The 24228-nt window shown below is 46.3% G+C and overlaps 11 protein-coding genes across 11 annotated transcripts; 6 read left to right on the forward strand and 5 right to left on the reverse strand.

The window, feature by feature from the left end:
- The first annotated feature begins 183 nt into the window (after positions 1-183).
- LOC117891911 (kelch-like protein 40b) lies at positions 184-1614 on the forward strand. The gene is made up of 3 exons (XM_034797734.1): positions 184-294; positions 356-1046; positions 1097-1614. Exons 1-3 carry the CDS (start codon positions 212-214, stop codon positions 1562-1564), a joined length of 1242 nt encoding a protein of 413 aa, XP_034653625.1. The 5' UTR covers positions 184-211; the 3' UTR covers positions 1565-1614.
- A 76-nt stretch (positions 1615-1690) lies between these two features.
- Positions 1691-2500, forward strand: LOC117891913 (trafficking protein particle complex subunit 5). Its single transcript, XM_034797736.1, has 3 exons — positions 1691-1930; positions 1986-2295; positions 2352-2500. Exons 1-3 carry the CDS (start codon positions 1755-1757, stop codon positions 2448-2450), a joined length of 585 nt encoding a protein of 194 aa, XP_034653627.1. The 5' UTR covers positions 1691-1754; the 3' UTR covers positions 2451-2500.
- LOC117891915 lies at positions 2492-3042 on the reverse strand. The gene is made up of 2 exons (XM_034797738.1): positions 2850-3042; positions 2492-2772 (listed from the first exon to the last, which is right to left on the reverse strand). Exons 1-2 carry the CDS (start codon positions 2976-2978, stop codon positions 2560-2562), a joined length of 342 nt encoding a protein of 113 aa, XP_034653629.1. The 5' UTR covers positions 2979-3042; the 3' UTR covers positions 2492-2559.
- Positions 3043-3478: 436 nt separating this feature from the next.
- On the reverse strand, positions 3479-4234 carry LOC117891914 (gametocyte-specific factor 1 homolog). The gene is made up of 3 exons (XM_034797737.1): positions 4027-4234; positions 3823-3969; positions 3479-3751 (listed from the first exon to the last, which is right to left on the reverse strand). The coding sequence occupies exons 1-3, from the start codon at positions 4201-4203 to the stop codon at positions 3506-3508; spliced, it is 570 nt and encodes a 189-aa protein (XP_034653628.1). The 5' UTR covers positions 4204-4234; the 3' UTR covers positions 3479-3505.
- Positions 4235-5596: 1362 nt separating this feature from the next.
- Positions 5597-8436, forward strand: LOC117891906 (AF4/FMR2 family member lilli). The gene is made up of 2 exons (XM_034797729.1): positions 5597-7815; positions 7872-8436. Exons 1-2 carry the CDS (start codon positions 6021-6023, stop codon positions 8294-8296), a joined length of 2220 nt encoding a protein of 739 aa, XP_034653620.1. The 5' UTR covers positions 5597-6020; the 3' UTR covers positions 8297-8436.
- On the reverse strand, positions 8373-9039 carry LOC117891916 (protein aveugle). Its single transcript, XM_034797739.1, has 2 exons — positions 8827-9039; positions 8373-8647 (listed from the first exon to the last, which is right to left on the reverse strand). The coding sequence occupies exons 1-2, from the start codon at positions 8980-8982 to the stop codon at positions 8480-8482; spliced, it is 324 nt and encodes a 107-aa protein (XP_034653630.1). The 5' UTR covers positions 8983-9039; the 3' UTR covers positions 8373-8479.
- A 352-nt stretch (positions 9040-9391) lies between these two features.
- LOC117891910 (26S proteasome non-ATPase regulatory subunit 11) lies at positions 9392-11354 on the forward strand. The gene is made up of 3 exons (XM_034797732.1): positions 9392-9922; positions 9986-10492; positions 10558-11354. Exons 1-3 carry the CDS (start codon positions 9605-9607, stop codon positions 10999-11001), a joined length of 1269 nt encoding a protein of 422 aa, XP_034653623.1. The 5' UTR covers positions 9392-9604; the 3' UTR covers positions 11002-11354.
- On the reverse strand, positions 11255-12362 carry LOC117891912 (attacin-B). Its single transcript, XM_034797735.1, has 2 exons — positions 12003-12362; positions 11255-11933 (listed from the first exon to the last, which is right to left on the reverse strand). The coding sequence occupies exons 1-2, from the start codon at positions 12305-12307 to the stop codon at positions 11531-11533; spliced, it is 708 nt and encodes a 235-aa protein (XP_034653626.1). The 5' UTR covers positions 12308-12362; the 3' UTR covers positions 11255-11530.
- Positions 12363-13266: 904 nt separating this feature from the next.
- LOC117891919 (drosocin) lies at positions 13267-13636 on the reverse strand. The gene has a single exon (XM_034797741.1). The coding sequence runs from the start codon at positions 13593-13595 to the stop codon at positions 13389-13391; it is 207 nt and encodes a 68-aa protein (XP_034653632.1). The 5' UTR covers positions 13596-13636; the 3' UTR covers positions 13267-13388.
- Positions 13637-14051: 415 nt separating this feature from the next.
- On the forward strand, positions 14052-19342 carry LOC117891905 (major facilitator superfamily domain-containing protein 6). The gene is made up of 6 exons (XM_034797728.1): positions 14052-14188; positions 15552-15987; positions 16050-16498; positions 16593-16789; positions 16859-18046; positions 18112-19342. Exons 2-6 carry the CDS (start codon positions 15746-15748, stop codon positions 18292-18294), a joined length of 2259 nt encoding a protein of 752 aa, XP_034653619.1. The 5' UTR covers positions 14052-14188; positions 15552-15745; the 3' UTR covers positions 18295-19342.
- A 1972-nt stretch (positions 19343-21314) lies between these two features.
- Positions 21315-21808, forward strand: LOC117891920 (ADP-ribose glycohydrolase OARD1-like; the record flags this gene model as incomplete). Its single annotated transcript, XM_034797742.1, has 2 exons — positions 21315-21551; positions 21615-21808. Coding segments are annotated over 2 exons (393 nt in total), but the record flags the coding sequence as incomplete, so codon positions are not given.
- Positions 21809-24228: the final 2420 nt, after the last annotated feature.

Consider the following 24228-nt stretch of genomic DNA (forward strand, 5'->3'; position numbering starts at 1 on the left):
CAAAGTAAAAAATAAACAATATATTTATTCATGTAAATGTATTTGAAAATGTGAACAAACCCGAAAAATACAAACAAATAAAACACACAATTTAATAAACAATGTAAAATACAGTTTTTGTGTGTTTCACTTCAAGATACAAGGCTTTGCCTTTTCATTCTATATCTAACTCAGATCTTACACGAAAACCAGACAAAACAAAGCCAAAACCATGGATGAGCTTATGCATCTGTCTACACAGCCCCAGAAGAGTAGTCAGTCGCCAGAAATCAAGTGCAACGTGAGCTTTGTCAAGTGGGTTAACTTGTGCTTTCAACTCGTATTCTTGAAAGCCACTAACCTGAGCTTCTCCCAGCCCTAGGTTAAATGCGGATGCAGCCAGCCAGCAGCAAGAGAAAGAGATTTCGAGTAAAGCTTCATGCTCCGCAGTGTGCCAAAATCGTTCGCTCATCGAGTTTGGCTACAATTTCGAGGATGTGGAGGACTGGTCGAAGATGAAACAGTGGCCCAAGGATAAGCTGGCCGACATACTGCAGTACATGGTGGAGTCACACCTGAAGACCAGCCTGGTGGTTAAAATCAAGAACTCGCTCTTTAACTGTCACTTGCCGGTGCTGCAGGTGTACTCGCAGTTCTTCATGGACCTGGAAGATACACCGATGATGGTTGTGCTGCCAGAGGACCTGGTAACGCCCAAGGCTTTTAGCATCATTTACAAGTGGATGCTCTGCAGTGAGCCCTGCTTGGAGCGTGCACGCATTATCGAATTGTTCATCGCTGCCTCGTATCTGCGGATCAAACATCTTCTGGCCCATTGTTGGATTTACTTCGACAACTTGCAATTCTTCAATGAGGCCACAGCGTGCATCCTGTATGTGGAGACGCGCTATCACCCATCCCTGGACATTGTCCGCAATGCGATGCTCCCGCGTATCCAGAAGTTTGTGCTGATCTTTGCGGCCACAAGTGACTTTCTGCATCTACCACACAATCACTTGGTTTACTTGCTCAGCTCGAGCAACATCGCTTTGAATACGGAAGTTGAGGTGAGTACATAATAATTAATAACTAGTACATTTAATGGTTACCACTGCAGGTTCTCTATATGGTAATTCGTTGGATGTGTCACGACTGGAGCAATCGACGTTCGTATGCCGTAGAGATTGCGGATTGCATTCGATTCAATTGTATGCCGCTCTGGTTTATGCTTTTCGTGCGCCGCGACGAAACTCATGCACAGCTATTGGAATTTTTGAGCCTGGATGAAATCAACGAGAAGATTACTGATGCCATCACCAACATCACATCGGCCATATACGACGATCAGATCTTTGGGACCAGTTCGGCTCATAAGGACACTCCGCATCAGCGCAACTGGATTCACGACAAATCGTGTGGCTATCATCATCTTATTGGATGCCCCAATACCCGTGAGATCCGATACGAGCACTTTGAGGCCTACATGGGGACGCTGCAGCAGAAGCCTGTTGACTATTGGACCAAATTCGAGTCCATTGAATTGAATGTTGTCGGACCCTGTCACTGCATGAGGGAGGTCTTTTAGTGTTTCATTACAGTTTACAGAAGAGTTAAACCAATAAAATTTACAATTTACAATTTAAATTACGGTTTTGTGCATTCACTTGAGCTACTTTTGCCATTCACAGTGAAACGGCACATATTTAACCAGGTGGCAGCGCTGGCCAAATGTTTATCTGTGTTTCGTCTGCCCACTGCCCACTTTGTTTATTGCAATGGAAAAACTAGAAGCTCTTAAAATATCATCAATGCGGCCACGCAGCAATATACTAGATCGCCCGCTGTCCAAGGGAAAAACGGAGGTATCCCAAAGCATTGTGGCTCTGCTCTTCAGCGAGATTGTCCAGTACTCCCAGAGTCGTGTCTTCACAGTGCCAGAACTGCAGACCAGGTGAGCTTTACTTTTACTTGAATCAATGAATCCACTAACTTTAATATGTTTGCAGGCTCCATGACCTTGGCCAGGATGTGGGCACCCGCATTATCGACTTGTACTTTGTGCGCGAGCGGAGCTCCAAGCGAGAAACCAAACTGACACAAATGCTACTCTTCGTCAAGACGACTGTATGGAAGAATCTGTTTGGCAAGGAGGCGGAGAAGCTGGAGCATGCCAACGATGATGAGCGCACCTACTACATTATAGAGAAGGACCCGCTTGTGAACACATTTATAAGTGTGCCCAAAGACAAGAGCTCCTTGAACTGTGCCAACTTCACGGCTGGAATTGTGGAGGCTGTGCTCACACACTGCGGATTTGTAAGGATTACCAATTATGAATACATTGCACTGTCATTCATTTAACTATTTTGTAGCCCTGCAAGGTCACCGCCCACTGGCACAAGGGCACCACCTACATGGTCAAGTTTGAGGACTTTGTTATAGCCCGCGACAAGCAAATGGAGGAGAAATAGTTGTAGTGCAACAAGCTTATGAATTAATACAATTACATTTAGTTAACAAATGGGTTGTTTTGTGTTTTGTTTAATTTCACTACAAATCCAACATCACCAGATAGATAACTTAAATAAACTTGAACTGGCGATCCTTGTAGGCCACCTGCCCGGTTCGGTATTTCTCCTCGCGACCGTCGCGTTCGCTCTTCAGAGCCCAAGCGTAAATGGCAATGGGCAGTACGACGGCAAAGAGACCAGTGCGGAAAGACTTCCCGGTTGGTTTGAAGTGCTCGTAGTTGGACACACGCATTGCCTGGAAGCGGGCTAGACCGGCATCGAACTGCAAAGCGAGGAAATTCGTAATATTTATTATAGACTGATGACATAACCATTGAAAGGAGATTGTTTTCTACATACCACAGTGCCGCCTTCGCCCGTGGCGTGGCGGAAGGGATTCGAGCTCTGTTTCAAATACTCATTGCGCAGCTTTAGAGTGTGCTCGTGCTTGCGGCGGATGAATCCCTCCTCTTCCTTGGTTAAAACCATTTTATTTTGTTATTTATGTTGCAAACTCAATTTTTAGCTGCAACAGCTGTGACCGCGAAATTATCGATAAAATATACCGTCAAACCATCAAAAATATACCAAGTATACCTTCTCATTTCAAAAATATTCCGTAATCTTAAATCATATTCCTCGATTTTGATGTTCTATTTGATATTACCAGCTTGCCATGACTTTAAACACTGAAACAATACTTCAATCCGATTGAAGAATCTATTTGACTTATTTTAAACACTTGTGATTTAGCTGCAACAGCTGTGAGACAATCTATCGTGCCTCTGATTCTATCGCATAAGGCGAAACGCTGTCAAATTACTCGATATATCGAAGCTAATTAGATCGTAAAGATGGCGTCTTTTTTTGTCATAATCAAACATGTAATAAGCTTCACAAATTGCCCATTAAATCAATTAATATAATGCGAGCATCTTATATTAATTTTGTCACAATTTTACTTCAGTGGCAATGAGAATTTTATTTTTTGGAATGGCAAACGCTTGCAATGGCTTCTAGAAACGTCCGTTTTCCTGGAAACGTTTACGTTCTTGCTCACGAAAAGCGCGTTTGGCTGAAGGGGTATTGCCCTGCGGGTTTATGATTACGAATTTTTTGGCCATATTGGCTTTGGCATCGTAGGTTCCTACCTCCGGCTCGTCGTCCCAATTCTCAGTGGACTCGATCTCCCATTTTTTTGTTTGATTAGTGGAGACATGCGGAACATAGGACGAGCGATGTGGACAATCTTTGACATGAGCCTAGTCGAAATGGAAGCAAAGCGATATATTCAAATTTTAATTGATTAACAACAAAAAGTCTCAAAGCTTACCTCCGTTTTATTTTTAGCGCCCTGGTTCATTACAGTGCAAGGGCAGTGAGCCTTCTCGGAGCAGTGACTTGACTCAACGTCCGGCTTTTTGTCCGGTTTTATAAAACGCTCAAACCCTGAACGGTTTGGACAGTTCGCGGCATGATTCTAGTAGAAATGAAGGCTTTATTTATTCATTGTTTAGTTCAGTGACAAAAGGTTTACCTTCATTTCGTTAGGATAAATCAGATGCGTCACGTTAAAGGGACAACGGACCTTCTTGGAGTTGGTATTATTTCGGGAGCAACGGACCATGTGTACGGTCATGCGCCTGCGCAAAATAGTATGACTCTTGTCGTAAGGACATATAAGGTAGTCTCCATTATTTTCCATATTCGCCATATTAAAAGTAATTTTTACGCTTTACTTCTTGGCAGCTTCCGATTTTGTATGACAGGTCTGCCACCGGCTTCAGATTTTTCTTTTAGAAATCGGTACTAGGTATCGATATTAGCTGCTTGCCGGTTGGCGCTACCCTATATCGATATCAGCTAACATCGTGACCCTTTACGGTATATAATTCATTTTTTCGATATATTTTGACATCGAAACTTAACTCAATTTAGATTTACGGTGTGTCTGTAAATAAAGGTGCATTTAATCAATTATATCAATCTGTTCACTTTTAAGGCATATTAAAGTAGTTTTCAAAAAATATAGACGTTACCGCCCCATTATTTCCATCATCGCATAAAAATATTGATATTTTTTATACTTGCTGCTGGTACCACTAACATATTTGAGTGTCAGGCGGTATATTTGATCGATAAATTCGCGGTCACACTATCAACAAAACACCGACAAATTAATGTAAAAAAACTATTAACTAAGGTTAATTGAAGCTTAAAAAGCGAAGTATGGCGATTAACAGTCATGGCGGCTCCATAGTGGCAGTTCGTAGTGCTCCGTAGAAGCAATTCCACTACGGTTACATGGCGGTACAACATTTTAGAATGAAAGCAACATCCAAAAGACAATTTATAAATTTCATGAATATTATCTGCGCATCCTGAAAGTATGCTACACTTATTTGTTTCCTGCTCATCTTCACCTGCGCCCTAATCCGAATCGGTCTCACTCTCATATTGGAAATAGGCACTCTGGTTGAAATAATATGAGCTTCTGATCGCAGCCCAAGTGGGACCCGCCAGACTTCTCTATCAAATACTTACACTCCAGCTGGACTGCAGTTCCTCATATTCGTGAAAAGGTAGGTCTCCGGTATCTGTTGGTCACACTGATACCTAACCTCCATGCGCCATCATATTCTCCCGCTCTTCCCTACTGCGCATGTCCGGCAAAGTGTAATGCGCAGATCTCGTGTCCCTGTATTGTGTCTTGCTTAAAGCCGTAATTTGAACTTGATATGGATTTATCCACACTGAAATCAGAAACTACAAAAAGCATTTTACATTACATTTCATTTTACATTACATACATAAGTGTGTAGCTGCCATGGATACGTCTGGTCTGGTAGGCTCCTTTTGTTTTTTGTATCTGTAAGTTGGGTTTTGGTGTTTTTTTTTGCTTTGCCGCAAAGTCTGCTGCTTCGTTGGTGTTTTTCCACCCCCGACAACACAGGGTGATACATACACAGACTCCGGCACTAACCCCATTACCCTGTCCGCCACACTCCCCCATGGCGCATGTCCTGTAAAGTTTTCTGCGCATATGTATCTTGCATAGCGTTTTCTCATTATTTACAAGAAAAACACGTGCATCCCAGGAGGAGTCATTTGCAGACAGGTGAGTCAGGAGACAGGTCTATAAATTGACCTGCCATTTCGTAGGGATAGAGCCTCACAAGGTGCACAAATCAATGAGGCAGCCATTGCGCAGGACAATTGGAGTTGAGAGAGAGAGTGTGGTGATTGCAGTGCGCATGTGGCTGCTTCGTTGGGTGGTAATGCACTTGGCTTAGCCTCTTCCCTGTCCAGTGGCCCGGGGGGTGTGGAGGGCTGTTAGGGGTTGCTTTCGATGGTTGCCCGCGGAGTTGCGCAGTGGCTTCCCTTTCGTTTTCACTGGCAGACGCTTTGCAGTGGACACGACAACCGAACAGAGGGAGGCAGAGCCTCGCTTGAATTAGTTGTCAGACGCTGCGGAAATATTGATTTTCGCGTTGCTAAAAAGTGCATTTAATTGTCCAACAGCCCAACAGGATGAGTCTCAAGTCCAGTGCCCGCATCAAGAAGCGCCGCTCCGACGCGGCGGCTGCTACATTTTCAAGTGCAGCAGCAGCTCCAGCACCAGCTCCAGCGACCGGGAATGGCACTGCGAATGGGAATGGAAGTGGTGGCAATACCAGTGGTGGCAGTGGCAGTGGCAATAGTAATGGTAACGGCAATGGCAGCACTGTTCCACCCACAAGCAATTACAACTGCAACCAGAGCCTGTGCAGCGCCGAGAAGCACAAGAAGCACAGCTACGCGGGCCGCAATCCCAACTTCGACACGGACGAGACGAAGCTGCTGATTCAGCTGTGGGGCGATCCCAAGCTGCAGCGCACCCTCATCACCACGCACAAGAAGCACGCCGTGATCTGCCAGCTGGCGGCCAAGATGCAGGAGTACGGCTACCATCGCTCGCCGGAGGAGATAACCACGCGCATCAAGAACCTCAAGTGTTTCTACAATCGTCTCAAGAAGGACAAGGAGTGCGGCGCCACCTCCGACTCGGAGCCCAGCTGGAAGCATTTCGCCGAAATGGACGCCATCATGACGCGGCCCATCTTCAGTGTGCGGCCCAATGAGGTGCCAGCCCCATCGCTCAAGTATCAACTGGAGCAGGCCCTGGAGGAGCATGCGGAGCAGCGCAGCCGTCGACTGGCAAACGGCGAGGAGTTGTCCGAGAGCGACAACGAGGAGGACGACATGCTGCTCTCCTCGCTGGTGTCCAAAGGCAAGCGGGACACGCCCCGCAAGGAAGTGGAGGCCGCCTGCCTTGGGGTGGACACGGACTTAAATGAGGAGACCCTGGATCCGGTTGCCTTCAAGCGACGCAAACACTCAACCGAGCCGGATGTGGACATCGGTAGTGCGGTCTTGGCTTCTCCTAGCATAAAGACTGAGCCCGGCCAGGAGCCGGTAACTGCTTCGGCAGCTGGACCGGCGGAGTCTGAGCATGAGGAGGAGGAGGAGGACGACGACGATGACTGCATGCTGCTGCCCCAGACCAAGGAGGAGCCCATCGATGTGGATGCTGGCGATGATTCGCCCAGCGAGAAGTCCCCCAGTCCCGTCATGTCCACACTGGCGAATATATTGCAGCGGCCGAGGAACCCTGCGGCGAATCTCCAAATGTCCTACACGACAGGCAATGTCATCATCTCTGCCAGCGGCAGCACATCCACCAGCTGCTCGGTGCCCATCCAAAGCACCAGCACCAGCACACTATGCGGCAGCTCGGGCATGCTGCAGCCGGGAAAGATCTCTCTGGTGCCCACAAACTTCCTGATGCAGTCCAAGCTGCCAGCCGCTGTGGGACCCAGTCCCGTCCCAGCCAACGGATCTGCGCCGCAGCTGCAGCTGCTGCAGAGCGCCATCAATCAGGGTGCCCGTCTGATGATCAGCGGATCGGCCTCGGCCCCGGCACAGCCAAGCAATGCCGGGCTGGTGGCCACGGCACCCGGCGGCGTCAAGTTTGTTCTCGTGAATACCGAGCAGGCCAAGGCAGCGGCAGCCGTAGCTGCTGTGGGTAAATCAGCAGCAACGCTGCCCCTGGCCACCGCCCAGGCTCAGGCCATAGCACAGCAGCAGCAGCAACAACAGCAACAACAACAACAACAGCAGCAGCAGCAGCAACAGCAACAGAAGCTGCAACAGCAAAACTTGCAGCAGGAGCAGCAGCTTCAACAGCGGCAGCAGCGACTGAAGGAGAAGAAAATTCAACAGGAGAAGGACGAGAATCGCCGTGAGCGGCAGCGAGAGGAATCGCAGTCCAGGCGACACATGACAAGTCAGTATAACAAATAGTTCAATCCCTTCGTTTCAGCTAAACATTCCACATTGCAGCTATGCGAATCCTGCTGCGGCAGCTGCTGAATTCCCAGAACGAGGCAAATGAGATTCAGCACAATCGCCTGTCGTTGGAGCGCGAGCGTCTGGACTGGGAGCGCTCGATGGGCGATCGGCTGTTGACGCTGCTACCGAATCTGGTGCAGCCTGCCGCTGCGGCGACTCCATCAACTGCTGCTCAGCGCCTGCAGCCGCCCAAGCTGCTGTTCACCACAGCACTGCCCATGGGCAATGGTACCGTCACCATGCCTCACATACTCACAACCAACTCCTTGCCAAAGGTGATTACGGCTCCATCCTCCACGCCGGTTAGCTGCAGTACCAGTGCCAGCAGCAGCGGTGTCGCGGCAGGAACGGCAGCAAAGCCAGCGGGCGACGGGGATGTTCAATTAGTCACGCCTAAGCAGGAGAAGGAGGGCTGATGGATGGGCTCATTGATATTGTAGAAGCAATCTCCGACTTCAAGAAACGATGATATTACATTAAAAGTCCATATCCGATCTAAAATGTAGTTTACTCTAACAGTAAGACGTCTTATAATAAAGCTTGAACTAATAACTGATTCGAGCTGCTGCCGCTGCAGCTCCTGCTCCTGTTCCCCTTTCCTAGCGTACGTTGAGCCGCTCCATGTCGCGGATCTCCATTATATCTGTTTTGAGGCGCTGCTTGACAATCTCGCGCCAAATTGCCTCACGATCCCGATTGTCCGTCACGCCCATGCGCTGCAGCGAGGTGTCTGTGATGCGCAGCAGTGCTCGTCCCGTGATGTCGTGCTGGAATCAAACAAAACAAGGACCAAGGATCAGTAGGCAGACACCGGAATGCCAAGCGAAAATATCAATTTGTAGCCTTCACAACCTTGAAAATATGGCAGCGGTGCTACAGAAACACAACGAGGAGGAGAAAAAGGACAAGCCTTGGTAAGTCCCTAAAGAGGGAACCTTGTGTTTACCTGGATAAAAAGCTGGTCGTATTGCGAGTATTCGCCACAGTGGCGTCGATACCATTTTAGAACGTCGCTTACCGCCCACAGGTAAACGGCTCTGGGGCGCGTTGTCTTTGTCCGCGTTTTGTTTTGTGTGGAATTGATTGTTTCTTCGCCTGGCATTGTTTAATGCATTTATTTAATGTTGAATTCAATATTTGTTTAATGTTTGGTTCAGTGTGACCGCGAATTTATCGATCAAATATACCGCGCGACCCTCAAAAATATACCAAAACTAACAAGAATAGCATAAGCACGTTACGTGAGTGTGCATGGTATGTCAAGTGTAGGCATGTTGCCAATTCTAATTTGTGCGCGTTCTAATTTCGGAGAATTCTATCCTGTTGCTAAACGGCCAAGTATACACGTTCACACTTGAAAATACCAACAGTTTTAGTAAATACCAACATTCTGTGATTTTCCAACACTTGCTGCTACAGCCAGGGATACGAGAGTTTGCAATTAGTATTTTTAGAATATTAAGAACTATTTTTGAGGGTCAGGCGGTATCATAGTAAAATCCACGGTCATACTGGCCAATCGTGACTGGCGCTTAATAACAACGACAAAAAGGTGAAAAAGTCCGATTTAATCACCTTGGTACGCATTAAACACAAAGTATATATACAAAAACAAAGAGAAAAGAGGCATACGTATAGTGCAGTAGTTGAAACACAGTTTGCTGTTTGATTGCTGACAAAATTTTCTGGTTAATTCGTGCGTTGTCCATATTCCAAGTCGCAAGATGGCCGGAGCTACAATTTTTGAGCGTGCACAGGCAAATATGTCCAGTGTGAATCGCGAAGAAGACAGCTCGCTGCTGAATAAAATAGTGCGTGACCAGGAGAGTGCTGAGAACGATGAAGAACGCATCCGCATCAAGGAGCAGGGCATCATGCAGCAGGGCGAGCTCTACAAACAGGAGGGGAAAGCCAAAGAGTTGGCCGACCTTATCAAAGTGACGCGTCCGTTCTTGAGCTCGATTAGCAAGGCGAAGGCAGCAAAGTTGGTGCGCTCTTTGGTGGACATGTTCCTGGACATGGATGCTGGCACTGGAATAGAGGTGAGTGGAGGGTTTCTTTACTTAAACTTCATTGCATTTACGCAATATATCATTTTCCCGAAGGTGCAACTTTGCAAAGACTGCATTGAGTGGGCCAAGCAGGAGAAGCGCACCTTCCTGCGGCAATCGCTGGAGGCCCGTCTGATTGCTTTGTACTTCGACACCGCATTGTACACAGAGGCTCTGGCATTGGGCTCGCAGCTGCTGAAGGAGCTCAAAAAGCTGGATGACAAAAACTTGCTGGTGGAGGTTCAGCTGCTGGAGAGCAAAACCTACCATGCATTGAGTAATTTGCCCAAGGCCAGGGCTGCCCTCACCTCGGCCCGTACCACGGCCAATGCCATCTACTGTCCCCCCAAGGTGCAGGGAGCCCTCGATCTCCAGTCGGGCATCCTGCATGCGGCCGATGAGCGTGACTTCAAAACCGCCTTCTCCTATTTTTACGAGGCCTTCGAAGGCTTCGACAGCGTGGACAGCGTCAAGGCTTTGACCTCTTTAAAGTACATGTTGCTGTGCAAGATTATGCTGGGACACTCCGATGATGTAAATCAGATTGTCAGCGGCAAGCTGGTAAGCCAATTGAGTTGAAAAATATCTGCCATTAATACTTAAATAAATGTTCTTGCTTGAACCAGGCCATTACATACTCGGGACGCGATGTGGATGCCATGAAATCGGTGGCAGAGGCTTCACACAAACGCTCCCTCGCAGACTTCCAGAACGCCCTCAAGGAGTACAAAAAGGAACTGGCCGAGGATGTGATTGTGCAGGCGCATTTGGGCACGCTCTATGACACCATGCTGGAGCAGAACTTGTGCCGCATCATTGAGCCCTACTCCCGTGTGCAGGTGGCCCACGTCGCCGAGAGCATTCATCTGCCCATGGCCCAGGTGGAGAAGAAGCTGTCGCAAATGATACTCGACAAGAAGTTCAGTGGCATTCTCGATCAGGGCGAGGGCGTGCTGATTGTGTTCGAGGAGACGGCCGTGGACAAGACCTACGAGCGGGTGCTGGAGACCATTCAGAGTATGGGCAAGGTGGTGGACACACTCTATCAGAAGGCCAAGAAGCTTTCGTAAGCTGGCTGGCTGGCAGGCTGGCAGTGGCGACATAATTCAGATTCAACATGATATCAGCATAACTAGCAGACATTTCATAGTTTTTCTTCTTTGGTTTTTTCTTTTTCTGTTACCAAAAATTAACAATTCATTTCTGTTTCTGCGCAAACAATACAACAACAAATCCAACAACCAATTGGCCACAATAGCAACAGGAACCCAAATCTCCAACCAGAAAACGTAAAGCGGAAACCATCAAGTAACATAAGACAAATTAATTAATCATTTGTATTGGGATCGAATTGTTTGCGCGCGTGCGGTATGCTAAGCAAAAATATTCAATTAACTACTTAATAAATCAAATCTAAAAGGCAGCTCGAAAAACATGTCAAAAATATGTATCCAGAAGCTGATTATATCTCTGCTGCGCCAAAAAGGGTCCTCTAAGGCCCTACACATTGCCATTTCAGATATTTTAAAACGCTTTTCTTTTAATCTTATTATTTTAATAAATAAATAACTGGATGATAATGTAGGTCAGCGGCAGCTCCTAACCGAAGTGATGTGTCAGACCCAGACCAGCGCCAAAGTCAGTCTTCTGATTGGCGAATGGGCCACTCAACCACTTGTTGGCCGATCCTGACAGATCCAAGTGCGTGTTACGATCGGCCGACGACCAAAGGTTGGCGCGTGCCTCGGCGCCCAACTGACGGCCAATGCCGGGGAAATTGCTGTGCGTCAGACTGGCGCCATGACCATTGACGTGAGAGTAGTCCAGGGCGGCGCCATTGCGTTGGAATTCGAAGCCATTGGCCAGCTTGTTCTGCGATGCGAATGCCTTGGCATCCAGATTGTGTACGCCGTTGTTGAACAGATTGGCATGCACCTCCTGCTGGAAGACGTCCTTAACGCCGGGTGTATGGGTCTTGGTCAAAGAGGCACCATGTCCATGGCTGTAAATAAGGAGAGAATTTCTCTTTAGTGGCAGTTCAGCTGCTACTTTATTCTGCTGATCTACTCACTTGTTGTAGGCCACAGTTCCACCTGTGGTGACTGGACCCGATTTCGTGTTGCCGGCAGCAAAGAGCTGACCCACCACATTGTGGTCGGGAGTGCCAATGCCTTTGCTAAGATCCAGACGAGCATCGGAGCCACCAGCCGGATTGGAGGCCAAAGAACCGCCCAGAACCTGCCGGCGAGCACGCATCAGCACTGGTCGAGATGTCGGAGGTGGATGGTACGGCAAAGTCTGGTAATACTGAGGCACTGCCTCGGCTATGGCTGCCAGGGCAATGAAGGCCACGATAAGAATGCTTCCCTTCTGCATGTTGTATTCTGTTGTGTTGTGAGTTGGAACGAACGAACGCTAACTGATGCCTGATCGTGGCTCACCTTTTGCTTTTATAGCGAAACAATCTTCAAAACGCGAGTGGGGAATCACTCGTCTTGTGATTCACAAGACTCATCTGTTTGCTTCTGCCGCATCTGTCTTATCAGCTAGAAATTCCCCGCCTCAGTTCTCTTCGGTGATTTACTTTTGCATATTATATTCTTTCTGCGACTTGCTCTGACCTCTCCATGGGTCACACCTCCTCCACTCCTGCAGCCTGTTTGCATCATTGACGCCACTTGTTGCTGCCTTTGTTGGTGGATTTTAGCCCCCAGGCTGGGCCGACTTGACAGCTTCAAGTGAATGCCTTTGTGGGTTTAATGGAGAAGCGCTTCAACTTGTGCAGGACAGACTCTGACAGTTATAAGTGATTTCATATGACATTCCACACTTAATGTTCCGCTTTATCAATATAACTCTTATCGTGGGTGGTGGGTGGTGGGTGTTGGGTGGTTCGTTTCATAATGAGTGAAAGAGAGTGCTAGGACTCGCACTCGCTTGAGTGAAGTTTCAGCCAAGTCCTAATTGAATTCTGTGCGCAGGACCAGGCTGAAAGGAAGCCAGCCGAGAGTGCGGCGAGGCAAACTTTGACGCTTTGGATGTCAACGAAAAGCTTGCACTGAGAAAAATCATTTGACTAATGGCAGATGTTCGCAATGGAAAGGAGTACACACAATTGGGATACTGGGGGATACATTTCTAAAGTTTTTGCAGTGGAAAATTCGGGCATCCGCATTGATCTCTCACTTTCAATTGTGATTTGCTTTGACCCTCAGGCGCGACATTCTGCGGGCCTGAGCATCCACTGCACAGCACTTATCAGCGCCTAAGTTTCTAGAATCTTTGCCTTTTGAGAGATAACAATATAAAATCCCCTAGAAATTTGTTTATACTCTTTTATTTATATATGTAATTGTTTTTTGCAAACATTTGGGGGTACAATTTATTCAAACAAACCCAAAATTAGTATAAACAAATGCCATGTTGGGCTTTCCCTCTGGAGATTGCGAGCCTACCATCAAGCCGCTAGAATTGAGGGACTCTTGGCAGCGACAGCTGGCTGGATCAGTTCCAAATGATCGGCGATGGCCAATGCTTCACGGCGCACTCGTATGGGGCGTGGATGGGAGGTGGGGCGTGGATTGTTGGGGCGCGGCTTGGCAGGGCTGGCAGTGGCCAGGGCCCAAATGCAGGCGAGCAGCAGGAACACAAGGCTGAACTTCATTTCGGTTGGTCTGAACAGATCGAACTGAATGCCTGATCGATGGATGTGATTCCACCTTATATAGCGATGCGACCTAAAAGTTTATCAGCGAAAATTGCGTCTCATATAGATCGATCATGTAGACGAGATAGGGATCTGGTAAGCAAATCAATTCAGTAATCGATTCTCTGTAGTTCTCTTGAGTGATTTTCCAACAGGTACTTTCTGTACCATTTTCAAACTCTTCTAATTTTGGCGCCTGGCTGTCACTTTCGCTTGGGTTCTGTCGCTCTCTCTCTGTTTGAGGTCCTTCCTGTGTGGAACGCCAAATAAAATCTCATTAGACGGACACACACACAAACTCACACTCATACGCACCAGAGACCGAAACGAAACGCGCTTGAGCGAGCTTTCCCGCTTTGAGCGCCACATTTTCTTTTTGGGGGGCGGCTCTTTTGGAAAATTCTTGGCCAGCTCGTCAAACGTTCGTGTAGAGGCCAGACGCGAGGAAAACTCTGCTTATCGATTACGCACGTAACACACACATTTCCCCCCCGAAGCGAAAGGCCAGTGTCGTCGTTTAAAAGTTACAAACAATTAAAACCGTATTTTGGGTGTGTAAATCAATGATATCTACTTTCATTAAAGACCCCTACAAATTTACATAACAATAATATGTGGAACAAAGCTCATTTCAAGTGTCTCCGTGTCCGTGTCCGTGTCCGTCTCTGGCTTTGGCCTTCAAAGAAGTGTGCAAAAATCGTATATATAAAAAGAGATACATACGAGTATATAGACAGAGATACATTCTCACGCGAGTGCCATAGAATATAGAGGACAGATTTGGAAATATAATCAGATCCCTTCTAAGTTTTTGTATAAGTGACCACGGATTCTTAAACTACGCTTTAAACATGTACAAAAAAGTTTATTTTTAGAATGTGACTTTACATATTTATGCTTTGAATCGAAGAGATTTTGATAAATTTCATTGCATGATTATTGACATCATTTTGCATCAGATTATGTGCGCATCAAAGCCCCTTTCTTTACAAGTGCTGGCTTACATATGTACATATGTATGTACATATTTATGTATGCATTGTACATAGAGCAACAACAAGTCTGTTCTATATATGGATTATGGCAGATACATATGTTTGTATACATGTTCCATGTACACCATTTACCCACATTTGCAGCGTGCCAAGTGAACGAAAAGAAATTGAATAGAAATTACTCACTCACGCCTCGGTAGCAGGAAAAGCTCAAAGCTAATGCAATCCACTCAACTCAATTGAGCTCTCTCTCTCTCTCTGTCTCTTGGAAGTGGGAGAGCGTGGGTTTGTTTAGCTTTCGCGAGGTGTCAACCTGTGCACGTTGCGTTTTGCCCCGGCACTGGTTGAGCACATATTTAGGGTAACAATCGTGGAGGTAGAGAATAAACAGGCACGTTTTCTACAGTCTACAGATAAAAACCGTTAGAATTTCACCCGTTGAAAATGAGCTGCGGGTGAAACACGTCTCGTGTAGCAGCAGCTTTAGTCATGCTATGAGTCTCTCTCACTCGCTTGAGGCTCTCGCTCAAAAGCGAACTAGAGTGGGTAATGGAAATGTCAAAAGGAAGCAGTTGACAATTTTGTAATTACAGACATCTCTTGCATACAAAGATGAGGCCGGCGGAACATGAGTTGTTTCCGTTTTAGTTCCTGTAATCACAAAATGGACAGAGCGAGACCCTGATTACACTGCTCAACAAAGTAGAGTGTTAGAATGGTATTTTAATTTTGTATCAGCCAAGTGTATCCATACACAATATGTACCCGTGAGATTGTAATCTGCACATCAAGGCCCTTACTTTGTTCACCAGTGTAAATTATATGCAAATGATTCCACGCTGTGTGCGCGTGGCTTTCTGCTAGGGTTTTGGCAAGAACAAAACGATTGACATCCTCCATTGTATTCTGTATTCCACAGCTGCCGAATGATAATGAAGGTGACGATGAGACTGTAAGTGGGCGACAAAAGAAACGAAAGACACCCACTGGGAAGAAGGAAGTGAAAGCCAAATAATCAACAGAGAGAACGGCAAGCAAGCGGTCGAACGGGGAGGAAAGAGAGAGACAGAGAGAGAGAGCGAGCGAGCGAGGAGTCCAAGCAACTAAACCATAATGAATCCCTACAATGCCGGAGGAGGAGGCGCACCCAATCCCTTTGGCGCGCCAGCAGCGGCAGTACCTGCCTACGGCCAGCAGGGTGCGGGCTATGGCTATGAACAGCAGCAGCAGCCAACAGGTGGCTACGACCAGGGCAACTACGGGGAGCAGCAGCAGCAGACGGCAGCCGGATACGGTCCGGCCGGTGCCAGGCCTCGCGTTGATGTTGAGGCCACCGGCGAGGTGGATCCGAATTTGTATGTACACCCTGCCATCAGAGATGTGTTTCGGGAGATACTGAAGATTTTTGCTTTTGCAGATATCCGGAGGCCAAGGAATCAACGCACAAAATTCGCGGCCATTCGGACATCCTGGAAATGTTCTTTGGCGTGAGCACCGAACGGGAGTTGATCCCGGTGAAGAGCTTCTACTTTTTCTTCTATGCCGCCTTCGGGTCGCTCTTCCCCCTCATGGGCGTGTACTTCAAGCAGATGGGCATGAATCCGGGCCAGTGCGGCATCCTGGTGGGCATGCGGCCGTTCGTTGAGTTCCTCTCGGCCCCCTTCTGGGGCTCCTATGCAGATCGCTGCAGGCAGGGCAAGAAGCTACTGCTGTGCTCGCTGGCCTGCTGGGTGCTCTTCACCATCCCGCTGAGCTTCATCCGCCCGGAAGCCATCAACTGTATCGAGCGCCGCAATGCCACGGACTTTGTGCTGACCTACACGCGCACCAAGCGCGATCTCTCGGCCATGTACGATTGGGATCAAGGTAGGTGCCTCTTATGCCAGTCTCGTGGATTCTGCAATATCAAAACTGCATTTTAAGTATATGTGCGATAATAATATCGATTGATTTCCCATAGATCAGGGCACTATGCCCGCGGAGGAGGCTCTGGAGGAGGCTGAGGCTGCTCACAGTCGGAGCAAGAGATCGCTGCTGTTGCCACGTATCGACGCAGGCATCTCGCCGGTTCACATAAACTTTGTGAGCAACTACGACGACAAGTACCATCGTGACTATGTGACGCCCATTTTCAGTTCGATGGTCTACAGGACGCCGGTGGGGACAGAGACAGAGCGAAGCAGTCTTCCACGATGTTTACTCACCTATTGATCTTCCTTCTTTTAGGATATCCAAAAAGCATTCTTCCTGCTGCTGCTGGTCATCCTCATTGGGGAGTTCTTCAGTGCTCCGGCCATTACGCTGGCTGACTCGGCGGTGATCACGCTGCTGGGCGAGGATGCGGACAAGTACGGACATCAGCGGATGTTCGGCTCACTGGGCTGGGGCATCTCCATGTTCCTGGTGGGCATTGTCCTCGATCACTCCACGTCGTTCTCCAACCATCCGTGCGGGGCGGGCCACAAGGAGAAGAACTACAACATCTGCTTCTCCATCTTCTCCGTGCTGATGACCTGCGCCATCATCTCCGCCTCGAAGATCACCTTCAAGTACGACCCGCTGGACGAGCAGCAGCAGCAGGCCTCCGCACAGTTTGTGGACCCCAACAAGAAGGCCGAGGAGGAGTCGATGAACCAGCTGGCCGCCCAGCTCAATCTACCATCACTGGCAGTGGGTAGCGGCAGCGCCGCCTCAGGGGGCGCCAGTAGTTTCCCGGCCGGCGGCCATCAGCCCCAGCCGCACATCGGGGCCGAGTCCAAGGTGTTCGCACAGACGGCCAAGGAGCTGCCCGAGTGGATGACGGTGCTCACGCACTTCAAGGACGTGAAGACGGCCTCGTTTCTGTTCGTTGCCTGGTTCATGGGCTTCGGCATTGGCCTGATCTTCACCTTTCTGTTCTGGCATCTGCAGGACTATGGTGGCACGCCCACACTCTTCGGCGTGGCTTCCGTGATCAATCACGTGTCCGAGATCTTTGCCTACTTCTTCAGCTTCCGCCTGATCACTCAGATCGGTCACGTCAAGGTCCTTTGCCTGGGCCTAATCGGCAATGTCCTGCGATTCTTGTACATCTCGTACCTGACCAATCCCTGGATGGTGCTCCCCTTCGAGCTGATGCAGGGCATCACCCATGCCGCCGTCTGGGCCGCCTGCTGCTCGTACATTGCCCACAATACGCCAAAGCATCTGCGGGCCTCCGGCCAGGGCGTACTCCAGGGCATCCACCATGGGCTCGGTCGCGGCTGTGGCGCCATTATTGGGGGAATGTTCGTCACCTACTACGGTACTACTGCTACCTTCCGTTGGTATGGTATTGCCTGCCTACTGGTGCTTGGCCTCTTCATCTTCGTCAACTTCTATCGCAAGGAGCAGGGCTTCATCTCGGACATTCCGGTCACCGAGGATCCGCATCAGGTGAGCCCACATGAATCCCTAACCTAATGCCTGAACTACTAACTCTCATTCTATAATTCCACTAGGTGGCCGAGGAAACCTCGCATCTGGCACCGCATGGGGTGCCCAGCAATCCTATACCACGCGCCCTGTCCAACTCCCGTCTCAATGAGATGAATCCCAATGGCGGACCCTACGGCACCTATCAGACCACTGGCGGCAATCTGGACATACCCGGCGCCAATCCGCACAATCCATTCGCGCAGTAAGGAGCTTCTCCGCGCATCCTCCCATACAGACATTCTCACAGTCTCACTCATGCAATCCGAAAATGAATGAACGAAAACGATAAAAAGAACAGCAACAAAAAATATAACCGCAAACATATCTTGGACATTGGCCTGCAATATAAATTGCATAACGCATAACGCTTTATTTTGATTTGTTGTGCAATCAATATACGATCTGCAAATAGCATAGCATAGCATACAATATACAAAACTCGACATACATACACATATATATATTTTATATAGGAAATACTATATACGCAGGGCAGGAAGGCACATCCACATCCGCATAGGGTTTAAATGTTGAATGATTTACAGTTTCAGACACTTTACATAATTTTCATTCAGTATTTTGCAAGACATTTAGGCACATTTTGAATGATTGTGTTATCTTTTCTTGTTTAACTAACAATAGGTCACATTTTAGATGAATTATAACTATTTATTGTCACAGTGATTACAGTTGATAAAGCAGATGGAACGAATTTTCGCATAGCTGCTAGCAATACAAATACATAAGGAATATAAATACATACATACCTACAATATATAGAAGAAAATACTGTGCAATCTATAATATTTATAGGCCTTTTATAACTAATTTGCAACGCACTGGAAGCTCTAGCCGCCTCCAACCAGTGCAACGTTTTTAGTTGGGCGATCATCAATCAAATCACCCATGGAATCACACAAATCACACATAAAGTACCTATAAATCGTATAACACAAAAAAAATAAAAAAACAAAGATGCGAGGCTAGCTAACACTTAAATAACCAAAATTAATTCCATAAATCCATAAAGGCATATTTACTAAATACAAAGTGTAGCGGAATTAAAAGATCATTAAACTAAAAGAAGACATAAAATAAACAACCCAAAAAGTTAAACTAAAAAAAGTAAGCAAAGTAGAGATCAAATAAAGGGAAACAAAGTACTAGAAACAGAAATGTTGTAACGAATGATATTATGAAAAGTCCGCCTCATTGCAATCAACAGTTGATTATTTTAATTTTTACACACAACAATTGTAGAATGGAATGTGTGGGAGACGTAAATACATATTTTGACATACATACCTATGAATATAATTTATGAATAAAATATATAATATATGTACTATATGTATAGTATATGGGAAGTTGACGCACCAAAATCGATGAGGAAGAAAAACTACACTGTATCTGTACCTAGGAGATATTTTTACTGATTTCACCATATGTATATTTACAATATATAACTAGCAGAATTCTCTATCGATATAGTACATAAAAGATATTGTTATTTTCGAGTTATGATTATTATATTATAAAGATAACAATGCTAGTTCTTGTGTACAGGCACCAACCACATTTTTGGGGTAAATAAACTTTATTATTATGCATAATGTACAATGGCACTCGCGTTATGTTTGTTGAGCTGATATTTAACTAAACCTTTCTATATATATATATGTATACCTATATACATACCTATACTATACTCTACTATGCATACACACATACCGATCACGAAATCGAACCGAACAAATACAAGAAATCAAGTAATTACGAGTATGTATATTTAATAAACGTTTAACAACCGAGTGAAGAAAATAAATAAAATAAAACAACAACAAAAACTGTCACAGCTGTGTTTGCTCCTACTATCCAGTCCGATTCTGCTCCAGATTTTCACCCACGAATATAAATAAATCTGAAATATCGTTTCACAGATCATTCATTATGCGGTTCGCGCTGGGTATAGTTTTTAGCTTGGGGCTTTGGCTGGCTGTTCAAGGAAATCGGATGGTCCTGGGGCTCCCCAAGCCTCCAGCAGCAGCCTTAACATATCCTGTCGATTCACTTTGGCAAGCTCCAAGACCAACACTACCCACCAGAAGGCCTTTAGTTCAACAGAAAACAACAAGACGTTTGCCAAATACCCAAAGACCTCAACCGGGGAGTACATCTAGAAGAGTAGCCACCACAAGACGAATGATTACCACAATCAGAACCACAAGATCTGCAACGATAAGGACAACGCGGACTTTCCTGATTTGGTCGCGAATACCCACAAAACTCTTACCGACGAGGCCAAATGTACGACCTACAATCCGTCCCACATTATGGACCAGATTACCGATCCCTCCAACGTTTCCAAGAGTGGTTCCAACAAGGCCTCTAAAATTTATGTTTAAGGAACCCACAGTGCCGCCTTCAAGAGATTCACAAAGGCCTTCAACACGCTCAACTCTCTCAGGAACAATGCGACCCACAAGAACACTCATATTTCTTTTACCAGACAGAACACGTAACACAGGCGAAGCCAAAGATGGCAACTCAGAAAGCAATCGATTGATTGGATAGCTAAGAATCTATATGTGTATTCTCCACATTTATTACGACTTCTGGACTTCTTTCTAAGTAACTTTTGAGCTCAGACACATGCCTATAACTTTGTAGTTTATTATACCCGGTACTCGAAGACTAAATAGGGTATATTGTATTTGTGCGGACAACGGTTGTATGTAACGCACAGAAGGAAACGTTTCCGACCCCATAAAGTATATATATTCTTGATCAGCATCAATAGCCGAGTCGATTGAGCCATGTCTGTCTGTCCGTCTGTCCGTCCGTCTGTCCGTCTTGTTTGTCGGCTAGTTCTCAGAGACTATAAGAGCTAGAGCCACCAAATTTTGGCACCAGACTGCTGTATGCTCACACTGAAACCAGTGTATTTCAAAAATGAGCCCTGCCCCCTTCCGCCCCCGCAAAAGGGCGAAAACCTCCCAAATCTACAATTTTGAAGATAACAGAAAACTAAAAACGCCATTCCGTAGGGAATGACCATATCTATCAGATCACCAAATTGGTGATCCGATTGGATCATTATTATAGCCACAATGATTACTGGTGATCTATGCGCGCTATTTTTCAAATTGTTCAATGTTATCACTTAATAAACATGTCTCTCTTAATAATTTACATACATTTACATACTGTAGACAAAGTCTCGCACTCGCTGGCCCATTGCGTGGGCGCTGACTTGGCCATGGGCGCAGGCATAGCTGTGAAGTTCAAGGAGGTCTACGGCAAGGTCGATGAGCTGCGTGCCCAGAAGGCGGCCAGCGGTGATGTGGCTGTGCTCAAGGATAATGATCGCTACATTTACTATCTGGTGACGAAGCCACAAAGCTGGGGAAAACCAACATACGAGTCACTGCAGTCATCTCTGGAGCAGATGCCCGAACACATGGTGAGTGGCTTGCGCTAACTTTTAGATCAATTCTTTGCTTATGCATTTCGAACCTTTTCGCAGCGCAAGAACATCGTTAAGCAGCTGGCCATACCGCGCATCAGTTGCGGTATTGATGGCTTGGAATGGGACAAAGTCAGCGGCGTTCTGGAGTACGTGTTCGGGCAGGAGCAGCTGGAGATTGTCGTCTACAACTTTGTGCCTCCACCAAGCAATTAAGAATCAATTCTAGGCGAAGATATCAAATAAAAGAAGTATACATATACATACATATACCTAACATCAATTAAATTTATTATAGGAATGGGAAATATGTGCAATTGAATCCTTAATCTTTGATGTCCTTGAAGCGAGAGAGATTGAAAAGGATCGGGGAAGTTGTCCTGATTACGAAAAGGTGTGGCACATTCTGATCGGCCCACAAATATAGGAGAAAAGAAGAAAACAAAACTGTTCTGTCGTTGTTCTCAAAATTTGTTGTAAAAAAAAAACTTGTACATCAAAAGATGTTTTTGTTATTGTTGTGCAACAAACACTTTCTTGTAGTGAACCAACCACGTAGTTAGCACAGTGGCGCTTCCGCGATCACGACGACACAGTGAAAAAACATGGAAAGCAGTAACCTTCTACTGACTTCTGTTCGCTTGGTACTTGGTCTGAAAATTTTCCAGTTTTCGGCCATTTCAGTGAAGCAATTTCAAAAGTTCACAGTGGCGTCCCAACACAGATCGGCCAATTCTCGAACTACGTTATTTTAGTTCCAGAAATGACCGTCTTCATCGCGTGGGCGCCACTGTGCAAAGAGGTGACTGTCAAAATTTGACAAAAATAACAGGAGAGATTTGTTTTGTTGTTTTCTCCTTTATTTGTAGTCCGTCCAGGATGTGCCACGCCCCCTCGTGATCGGCACAATGTCCTGGATCCTTTGCGACCAGTTCGGGTGCAAGGACATTAAGGATAATGCCATTTTCACGTTTTTTTTTTTTTTTTTAATCTCTACAAGGCTATAGCTCAGCTGTTTCCTGTCGAAAAAGAACATGTCACGCCTCCTCGGGATCGGGAAAATGTCCCGGATCACTTCGGGTGCTAGGACATTAAGGATAATGCCATTTGAATATTGTTTTTCTATATAATCCCCTTCAACGCTATAACTCGGCTGTTTCCTGTCGGATCAGGACATGGCATGCCTCCTGGCGAAGGTACGAGTCTCCTGTATCGCTTGAGTCCATCAAGGACCGCAAGGACTGCAGGATATGGCTGTTCTACGCTATTTTGTAATTGGGAACTTTTCAGCCTGAAAGTATGCTATACTTTTGAGAACAAAAGCAGCCCCCAAAAGATACTTCAGTTTATTGGCCTCTGCCCCTGACACGTCTCTGCCGCTGCCTCTGCCGCGACTCTGCCCTGACTCTGCAGTGTGTGTTTCTAGGGGAGGGTGGCGAGCTAAAGGAGCGTGTTGGCGTGAGTAGTGTTGTTGATGTAGATGACAGATGAAGAAAAAATGTAAAATTTGACAAATAACCGCTAAGTTGCAGATGTAGTACTGAGTGCCGGGTATAAAAGTTGTGACGCGTAAGAAGCGTCTCACACGTCCCTTCTCGTTTTCTTGTTAAAGAGCACTGCGAAGTCGAATAAATTAAAAAAATTAAGGTGAAAGTGCTAGCCTCAAGAAACACAGTTTTGTAATATTTAAAGAGTGTAATAGAGGATCTTATCCATCAAAGTTCAACCTAAAGATAATACAATGTACTTCAACTAATTATTTTATTTTATTTCTCTGCAGGCCCTAATATCATATTTGTAGCTTAAATTGTAATACCTCAATCGCTATGACATTGCTGCCCAAAGTGCCAGCATACCTTAGTTTCTACAACTAAGTGGAAGGTGGAAAAAAAATAGTTGTGGCATTCCGGAAGCGCTTCAAGTTTGCCAAGCTCATTCGTCTCTGCGATTTGTTGGCATTTCAACGGGGGTGACGTGCTGGCTGGTTCTGGTTGGCCTCCATGAGGCTGGGTTGGGTTCTGTTCTGTTGGATTGGGGGGCGTGGTGCAATGCCTGCTCATGCAATGATAAATGAAGTTTTAGTGGCTTTTGACCCATTTAATAAATTGTTAAAGTTGAAAAATGTGCAAGAATATTGCAAAGTTGCTCACGCTCCCTCCATTCTTTCCCTCGTCCTCCGCTCTCTGACCATTTGTTTTGCTTTTTTCTTGTTTTTGTATTTAGTTCCTTTTGTATTTATTTTGTTGCTGCTGCTGTTGCATTCTGAATTAGGGTTAATTTAAAAGTTGCCAGTGCTACACGGACTGACCCATGGCATCGTTTCAAGTAGTGTTGCTGCAGTTGGGGGCAGCATGGCGGCAGGTTGGCCGGTTGAAAAGTTTCTCGCACACTTTTCATGCCCCACTTCCGCAGAAGTTTGTTGAATTTTAAATAATTCTGTTAAATTGCATAACGTGTCCAGTAAACCTCGTTTCCCCACTCTGCACTCAAACTTTAACTTGGTGCTTATTAAGTTAGTGGCGAGGAGGAGGCCGAGGACGACGACGACGAGGACGAGTCCTCAGTTAACGTTATTATGTGCCATTAAAAAATTGTATATTATAACCATATTAAAAAGGAATCTCGACTCGAATTTTCCTGACAATAAATAAGAAGGATCCACAAGGAGGATGAG

Source organism: Drosophila subobscura, chromosome E, assembly GCF_008121235.1.
Source record: "Drosophila subobscura isolate 14011-0131.10 chromosome E, UCBerk_Dsub_1.0, whole genome shotgun sequence".
Taxonomy (NCBI): domain Eukaryota; kingdom Metazoa; phylum Arthropoda; class Insecta; order Diptera; family Drosophilidae; genus Drosophila; species Drosophila subobscura.

Excerpts from the sequence above, each read along its gene's own strand:
- LOC117891911 (XM_034797734.1), top strand. The coding sequence starts at position 212 with ATGGATGAGCTTATGCATCTGTCTACACAGCCCCAGAAGAGTAGTCAG. Across the intron at positions 295-355 it reads TGCAACGTGAGCTTTGTCAA|CCCTAGGTTAAATGCGGATG; the intron begins GTGGGTTAACTT and ends AGCTTCTCCCAG. Across the intron at positions 1,047-1,096 it reads CTTTGAATACGGAAGTTGAG|GTTCTCTATATGGTAATTCG; the intron begins GTGAGTACATAA and ends TTACCACTGCAG.
- LOC117891913 (XM_034797736.1), top strand. The coding sequence starts at position 1,755 with ATGGAAAAACTAGAAGCTCTTAAAATATCATCAATGCGGCCACGCAGC. Across the intron at positions 1,931-1,985 it reads GTGCCAGAACTGCAGACCAG|GCTCCATGACCTTGGCCAGG; the intron begins GTGAGCTTTACT and ends ATATGTTTGCAG. Across the intron at positions 2,296-2,351 it reads TGCTCACACACTGCGGATTT|CCCTGCAAGGTCACCGCCCA; the intron begins GTAAGGATTACC and ends ACTATTTTGTAG.
- LOC117891915 (XM_034797738.1), bottom strand. The coding sequence starts at position 2,978 with ATGGTTTTAACCAAGGAAGAGGAGGGATTCATCCGCCGCAAGCACGAG. Across the intron at positions 2,773-2,849 it reads CGGGCGAAGGCGGCACTGTG|TTCGATGCCGGTCTAGCCCG; the intron begins GTATGTAGAAAA and ends CTCGCTTTGCAG.
- LOC117891914 (XM_034797737.1), bottom strand. The coding sequence starts at position 4,203 with ATGGCGAATATGGAAAATAATGGAGACTACCTTATATGTCCTTACGAC. Across the intron at positions 3,970-4,026 it reads TTTATCCTAACGAAATGAAG|AATCATGCCGCGAACTGTCC; the intron begins GTAAACCTTTTG and ends CATTTCTACTAG. Across the intron at positions 3,752-3,822 it reads GCGCTAAAAATAAAACGGAG|GCTCATGTCAAAGATTGTCC; the intron begins GTAAGCTTTGAG and ends CATTTCGACTAG.
- LOC117891906 (XM_034797729.1), top strand. The coding sequence starts at position 6,021 with ATGAGTCTCAAGTCCAGTGCCCGCATCAAGAAGCGCCGCTCCGACGCG. Across the intron at positions 7,816-7,871 it reads GTCCAGGCGACACATGACAA|CTATGCGAATCCTGCTGCGG; the intron begins GTCAGTATAACA and ends TCCACATTGCAG.
- LOC117891916 (XM_034797739.1), bottom strand. The coding sequence starts at position 8,982 with ATGCCAGGCGAAGAAACAATCAATTCCACACAAAACAAAACGCGGACA. Across the intron at positions 8,648-8,826 it reads ACGACCAGCTTTTTATCCAG|CACGACATCACGGGACGAGC; the intron begins GTAAACACAAGG and ends GTTTGATTCCAG.
- LOC117891910 (XM_034797732.1), top strand. The coding sequence starts at position 9,605 with ATGGCCGGAGCTACAATTTTTGAGCGTGCACAGGCAAATATGTCCAGT. Across the intron at positions 9,923-9,985 it reads ATGCTGGCACTGGAATAGAG|GTGCAACTTTGCAAAGACTG; the intron begins GTGAGTGGAGGG and ends ATTTTCCCGAAG. Across the intron at positions 10,493-10,557 it reads AGATTGTCAGCGGCAAGCTG|GCCATTACATACTCGGGACG; the intron begins GTAAGCCAATTG and ends TGCTTGAACCAG.
- LOC117891912 (XM_034797735.1), bottom strand. The coding sequence starts at position 12,307 with ATGCAGAAGGGAAGCATTCTTATCGTGGCCTTCATTGCCCTGGCAGCC. Across the intron at positions 11,934-12,002 it reads GGAACTGTGGCCTACAACAA|CCATGGACATGGTGCCTCTT; the intron begins GTGAGTAGATCA and ends CCTTATTTACAG.
- LOC117891919 (XM_034797741.1), bottom strand. The coding sequence starts at position 13,595 with ATGAAGTTCAGCCTTGTGTTCCTGCTGCTCGCCTGCATTTGGGCCCTG.
- LOC117891905 (XM_034797728.1), top strand. The coding sequence starts at position 15,746 with ATGAATCCCTACAATGCCGGAGGAGGAGGCGCACCCAATCCCTTTGGC. Across the intron at positions 15,988-16,049 it reads GGCGAGGTGGATCCGAATTT|ATATCCGGAGGCCAAGGAAT; the intron begins GTATGTACACCC and ends TTGCTTTTGCAG. Across the intron at positions 16,790-16,858 it reads CGATGGTCTACAGGACGCCG|GATATCCAAAAAGCATTCTT; the intron begins GTGGGGACAGAG and ends TCCTTCTTTTAG.